The 6,916-nt window shown below is 49.4% G+C and overlaps 1 protein-coding gene across 1 annotated transcript; it reads right to left on the reverse strand.

Annotated features, from left to right (window-relative positions):
* Positions 1 to 83: 83 nt before the first annotated feature.
* On the reverse strand, positions 84 to 6,650 carry LOC121139251 (T-cell leukemia/lymphoma protein 1B-like). The gene is made up of 4 exons (XM_040742546.1): positions 6,540 to 6,650; positions 3,030 to 3,200; positions 1,127 to 1,172; positions 84 to 570 (listed from the first exon to the last, which is right to left on the reverse strand). The coding sequence occupies exons 1-4, from the start codon at positions 6,540 to 6,542 to the stop codon at positions 506 to 508; spliced, it is 285 nt and encodes a 94-aa protein (XP_040598480.1). The 5' UTR covers positions 6,543 to 6,650; the 3' UTR covers positions 84 to 505.
* Positions 6,651 to 6,916: the final 266 nt, after the last annotated feature.

A 6,916-nucleotide genomic window follows, 5' to 3' on the forward strand; every position in this document is an offset into this window, starting at 1 on the left:
ACAGTGCTCCTGTAATGTTTGGGGGTCAACTTCCACTTTATGATTTAGAACCCAGATAAAGACAGACCAGGCCAGCACAGAACTTAAAAGTAGTAAGTTTAATTAGTTAAAAACAAGTTTGGGGCAGGCATTAGGGTCAGCATCACTTCTGGGAGCCAAGTCCTGAGCACGTGGGAGAAGTGACCAGATGCTCCCTGTGCACATCCCATTGTGCCTTCAAGCACGGAGCACAGCATCCTCTGCCCAGCACCAGGTCAACTTCCAGCCAGCATTGGTAGCTCACAGATCCACAGGGCATGGAGTCCCCATCCATACCTGCTCCACAGGCGCCTCCAGATCAGAGTCACCTGAGGGGCATGCTGTACTGGGAGTCCAGGGGAGGGGTTCACATGGATGAGAGGTCTTTAGAAGAATGGTCTGTGAGGTCATCATCAGAGGCAAAAGGAGACAAGAAAGCCAGTCTGTACCCAGGAGTGGAGGAGGCTCAGGACATAGCCAGCCAGGCTCACGTAAGCAGATCATCTAAAGTTACGGGCTGAGTGACACAGGAGGCACTGCCAGACTGGAGACCTGGGGAACAAGCAGAGAAGGAGGGGCACAAAATCTCCATTGAGGGTGCAACCTGAAGGGCTGTCATGGCATAGAGGGGACCAAGGAGAGACTGCTTAGTGAATCCCCACAGAACTGAGTGCTGGACCCAAAGGCTATGCTCCAGCCAGTCCAGCTCCAGCCCTGCCCCTGGACCACTCTCTCCTCAGACAGGTAGAGCTGCTGCCAACCTAGGAGAGATGCCCAGTATAGGTCCTCTTGGGCCAATAGCACACAGCACTCCAGTGTGATTAAACTGGAGAGACAAGGTCACTAGGTTCTAGTCCCATCACTGCTATTACAGGGCTCTGTTGTCTCAGGGCATTGATACCCAGAGTCTGTTTATGTAGCTGTGACATGGAGCACTGGACACATGGAATGGTTTCCAGGACTGAGGGTGACTCTGTGCTTACTGTGGGCTCAGCTCACAGCACTTATACCCAAAGAAGAGTGACAGGTGCCCACACAAGGAAAGCTCAGGGAGAGCCACCAGCACTGCATCCCAATAAAAGGGAAAGCCTTCTGGTGCCCATCTTACCGGATTGGGTTTCCATCATTAATGTCAGCTGTTCTCTGCCTTCAGTCTGCAGGAGAGAGAACAGCCATCAGGATCCTGGGTGACACACATCTAGCCATCTCTAAGACAATGACCATTCAGACTTGAGGCAGCACATAGGGGAAAGGGTCAGAAGGGGATCTGGGGTGAAGATTCTAGAGTCAGCGGGAAGCGTTACTTTGACAGCTGCCCCACTGTGCACAGATACCCACAGGTATTCAAGGATTCATTCTCTCTCTCCATCCTGTCCCTGCTCTGCATTAGTAGCCTCATCAAGTAGAGAGGTCAACAGCAAGTATATCTTCAAGAACTTCCTGAAACTAAACAGATTCACTGGGCCCTAAGCAGAGCCAAGCAGCAAAGACTCTGACATGACAGAAGCCACCCAGCCAAGCAGAAACCAACCACTCTGCCTGGGAGGGGTTTAGCCCATCTGAGGCACCTGGAAAGGACACTCTCCAACCTGCTGAGCTGCCAGCAGGCTGTGCAGTGTGCTCCAGGGTCCCAGCTTTTGTGAGTCTTCTGTCAGCCATGATGGGTGTCCTTTGGTGATGCAGCTGTCTTTGAGTCATTTCTACTCCCATAAGTGATCCCACACCCTCACCCACATTCCTATAAGTAACCCCAATAAAGCTCATTGCTTCACCAATTTAAACTTGTTGGTTATCTGTACTTTGGTCTGTTTTGAGTTCCCTACCTGGGGTGAGGAGATGAGCATGTTTCCTCTTCTCAAGAAAAATTTTGTCATACAACAACCCTCCCCCAAAATGTCCGCAAAAAAGACAGACCCCATTAGAGCCCTTGAAGAAAGAGTGAATGATGGAGAGGTGAGAATCTCCCTGGGAGAGCTGTTCCTTCCCCTCATCAGCTGATGCTCTCAGGAGAGTGTCCCCTCTGCCACCCCAGGATAACACTGTAGAGCTGGAGAGCTGGCCCTAGGTGAAGCCTTGAGAGATCTGACCCTGAGAAATTAAACCAGCACAACCTAGCCAGGGCAATGCTGGAGAGCTCAGCCCATGGGTGAGGACAAGGGAGAGCCGGCAGGCTGAGCAACCCTAGCATTGGATCCCAGACCACACAGAGCTCTGACAGCCACAGGTGTATCCTGTTCTCTAGTCCTCCCGGACAGCCCAGCCTCGCCCCCTGACAACATCCAGCACGAGGAAAACACAGACTCTGACACCTCGGTGGGCAGCACTGTGCTGTTAGCCTGTATATAAGGCTGTTCCCTCCTTGCAATAAAGTTGAACACAGGCATTGTCTTAGCACAAACAGCTGGATTTCTCATCTTTTATTTAAATCTCCAGGATTTTGCTTGATACACTGGATTTGCTCGAGGCTCAGGCGCCATACCCTACTGCTACCCAGACCCAGAACCTGGGTTATGAGCTGGGTCACCCCACCGTCCCCACCATCTGGGATCTGCTGCAGCATTGAAGACTCAAAGATGCAGGATTTCCACTACACAGGACACCAGCAGGATAACTAAGAGGAGTCCCAGTGGGATCCCAGCAAGAACAGCAGAAACCAAAGGTCTTGAACCAGACCAATGAGTCTCTGCAATGCAAGCAAGCATATATGAATAAGAGTGTTTACTGCATGACTCCCTGTGTCACTCTACAGCTTCCATGATGAGGCTTATGTTTCCTTATCCTCCCCTTTTCTTCTGTTTTCTCTTCAATTGTATTTTATTTCAGGGGAGGGGTAGCTTGCAGAGGATGGATAAGTAGGGACAGGGAAGTGAAGGGGATGGAGATGTATGATGTGAGGGACAAAGAATAAATGAAGGACAGGAAAATACTTCCTGGGGGTGGGAGAGGATGAGAAGCATTTGCATCTGACACCCACCTGCTGCAGCTTTCACTGGGAGGCACCACACACTTACCTTGTAATGGGCCATTATTATCCAGAACTTTGAGTCTGTCTCACGGTATGAAAACTCAGAATCTTTCTGCCACTCACTGGGGAGACACGCCAAACTTGAGAAGAATTGGGAGAGGAATTCTGCGCAGCATTTGTCCATCTGACACAACCTGACAGTGACAGAGACTCGGTGCTGAGGGGAGTAGAGGGAAGAGGCACATTAGGGACAGATACCTTTAGTCATGCGCTAACTGTTATATGCAAAGGTCTAGATGAGAGGTTCAAACAGCCATAAACACAGCCTTGTGTCCACCACCTCTGTCTTCCCAGGACCTGGGATGTCTGCTGCTCTTCTGCCTGGTCTGACCCTGACCTCCCTCTGCCCATCCCTGCTCATCCCCAGCTTCTCCCACACAGTAGCCACAGTCTCCAGACACACAGCACCTTTCACGGATGCTGGATTGCATGCTGGGGCTCTGTCTCAGCCATTTCCAGAGTTTTAAAAATTCTCCTTTGAAAATTAATACATTATGGGAGATGGCTCCACAGGTTAAGTGTACTTGCAGCACAAACATGAGGAACTAAGTGTGAAGCTCCAACTCCCATGTAAAAAAGCCACAGTCATACATGTGCAGGGCTGTGGAAAGCCGAGATGGGAGGACCACGGGGGTTTCCTGACTACAGTCTAGCTCCAGACCTGGTGAAAGATGCAGTCTTGGGAAGTAAGGTATAAAGTGACAGAGCAAGTCCTCTGAACATTCAACAAGCCCAACACACATGGGAGCACACACACACACACACACACACACACACACACACACACACACGCGCGCACACACACGCGCGCGCACACACACACACACACGCTCAAACACGCTCACACACACACGGACACACACGCTCACATACACACGCTCACACACACACACACACACACACACACACACACACACACACACACGGCCTGGGGCGATGGCTTTATCAAAAGACATGCAGTGTAGTGTTGATGGAGAGCTTCATGTGCCTTTAATATGCAAAACAGAAACCTTAGCCAGCACAGAAAGTCACAAAGTGAAAAAGTGGCCATAGCCAGGCATGATGTTGCCTGCCTTTAATCCCGTCACTCAGGAGAGAGAGGCAGGCTGATCTGAATTCAGGTCAGCCTTGTATAGATTGTGGAGTTTCAGGACAGCCAGGACTGCTAAACAGAGAAACCCTGTCTTGAAAACCCAAGGAAAGTTAGACCACAGTGCAGAGAGCATGTCCCAGACTCCCTACTGTGTCCTCCTGTCTTCCTGTGAATTCCTGCATTTCTCTTCACCTGTCACACTGTGGAAGGTCACTGTCCTGGTTGTGGTCCTTACAATTTTTGAGAGTCTGTCCCCCTGTGGGTATTCTGACTTTAGGTTGGGAGGGAAGGGAGATAGCTAAGAAGGGACAGGGACCCACATTTTCGGGCCACCTGCTTTTGTAGTAAATGACTTTTTACTTGAAACTCCCATTGTCTCTGAATGCTTTGTACCAAGGTGGACCAGTGAGTGTTCCTAAGTCCTCAGAGCCTGCAAAATGAGCAGCTTTGTTTCCAGTATTTAGAGCCTGCAAAATGAAAAGCTTCCCTCTATGGCCTCTGATTGACAAAAACCTCTTGATCCTTGCTGAGATCACACTGGGAAGGTCCTGTCCAAGCCTGCAACTGTATCATGGAAATCACACACACATAGTGACACTCACACAAACTGACACACAATATTAACACACAGTCACACACTAACACTCTCTCTCATACACACACCTCTCTCTCTCTCTCTCACACACACACACACACACACACATTCTCTCCTACAATGTAACAGACCGACTTGTGAGAATGTGTGAGAGGGTTAGTTGTGAGTTTGAGCTTCTGAGAGTATGTTAGTGTGTGAGAGCTCGATTGTGTGTGTGTGTGTGTGTGAGAGAGGGGGGGGAGGATCTCTGTGTGTGTAAACCTGGCTTTCCTAGAACTGACTAACTGGGCCAATGTGGCCTTGAACTTAGAGATCTGCCTGCTTCTGCAGTGTGAGTGAGTGTGTGTGTGTGTGTGTGTGTGTGTGTGTGTGTAAATGTAACAATGCAGACCATTTCTTGGTATACTAACCAAGAGAGACACAGAGAAAGAGAGACAAAGAGAAGGAGGAAATAAAGGCAGAAGGAAATGAGGAGAAAAGAGAGAAGAACACTGCTGGGCCTTTTGTTGCAACCTGGAATCCCAAAGGACTTAAGAGGCTGTGGCAGGAGGAGCACAAGTCTCACTCCCTCCTGGTCTACAAGCGAGTTCAAGTGCTACTCCATGGGGCACTCTGGTGGATGTGTCCCTTAGCAACAGATTTGCCTGGGGGCATTAGGCTAATCCTTTTACAGAAGCCATCAGATTCTCCTCATCCCCTTTTTAACTCAATTGCCCAAGAAGCTGTTCTGCAAGCTGCATCTGCCCCTCTAGGCACACGTGGATCCAACAGCTACTTTAACACAAGGCTGCCCAGAAGCAGGATGCTTGGAGACATGTGACTCTAATGAATTCAGTAACTGCACAAACTATCTTTTGGAAGTTGTCTCAGTTACATCGGCACTAACAGAATACCTTTCTGAGCTTTATTTTTCTTAACTGAAAAATATTTGATGCTAAAACTGTCCCTATTTTATTTGGTGTAGATTAAAGGAAAACACATATCTACTTGAAGATTTTATTTTTATGCTGCTATAGATGAATTAACCCCTTGTTAGGTTTCCAAACTGGGACAAACTGAGGTTCAACAACATATCAAAGTTGGTCCCATATGAAGGGGAGGGAATGAAAAAGGAAGGACATGACTGCTCCTAGGTATGGAGTAGGAGAAGGTTTAATGTAGATAAAAGGGAGAGCACAGCCAGAGATGGAGACATCTGGGTGAGTTTGGAGTGAACATGACTGTGAGCCTGGCCATGTGAGGAGAGGAGAGGGGAGAGAAGTTGGCAACCAAGTGGGGTGGCCTGGGCCAAGAGACTGGCACAGACAAAACAGCTGGGCTTTAAAGGGAAGGGCCAGAGGAGGTGGGGTGTGGTGGGGATGTTGGGAGACTCAACCTTGAAGTGGACAGTACAGGGTAGAGCAAGTTAAGCTGCCATACCCTGAAGCCTGTAGAGAATGAAGGATGCTGGCAGAATCTGGTGGCCAGAGTCCACTTTCCTATATTAATGGGCACCTCAGCAATTTGTCCCACATGTAGGACCAAATACCCCTCAGGCAGGTACCTGGCAGAGGACACTTGGTATCTGCCACACCTACACTAGGGCTTTGCCTTCAAGTGACATCCATGGTACTTGGGGAGCAGTTTTGATACCTAGAAATGCTTTCCTTACAGCATCACAGAGTAGTATAGACTAGAGGGATCCATTGTAGTCTAAAGCCACAGCCTATAGCAATTGTCAGGGTGATATCTACCTGAACACATACACCCTAGCACAGAAGACTACCCACAAGTTCAAGATGCAGCTTGCCTGGAGCCCCCAAACTCACCATGTCATCAGCTAGATGGTCTGTTCTAAATAACAGGTTTGCAACTATCCAGAGTCTCTGGTTCTCATCCTTGTAGTGACCAGGTATTTCCCTGGTAAGAGTGACTGGAAGTAGCCATACTGAGGAGACCAAGGGGCTGTTGGTTTCCTTAAAATACAGTGCAGGGACAGAGGGAGAACTAACCCGCAGTTGCAGCAGGGGCCAGGAAAAAAGGTGTGAGAAACCCAGTTCTTCTACAGCTGGGCCAGGAGCACAAATCCCTAGCAACAGCTGTGAGCTTCACCAGGTGCCCTGCGTCCTCAGGCTAGCCCTCTACAGCGTTCTCTGTGGACCCTGCCCAGACCCCCAGGGAGTGTTGTCCTGTCCACCTTTCCAAC

Source organism: Mesocricetus auratus, unplaced genomic scaffold (assembly GCF_017639785.1).
Source record: "Mesocricetus auratus isolate SY011 unplaced genomic scaffold, BCM_Maur_2.0 Super-Scaffold_15014, whole genome shotgun sequence".
NCBI lineage: Eukaryota > Metazoa > Chordata > Mammalia > Rodentia > Cricetidae > Mesocricetus > Mesocricetus auratus.

Excerpts from the sequence above, each read along its gene's own strand:
- LOC121139251 (XM_040742546.1), bottom strand. Across the intron at positions 1,173-3,029 it reads TAATAATGGCCCATTACAAG|ACTGAAGGCAGAGAACAGCT; the intron begins GTAAGTGTGTGG and ends TCTCTCCTGCAG. Across the intron at positions 571-1,126 it reads AATGATGGAAACCCAATCCG|GTCTCCAGTCTGGCAGTGCC; the intron begins GTAAGATGGGCA and ends CTTGTTCCCCAG.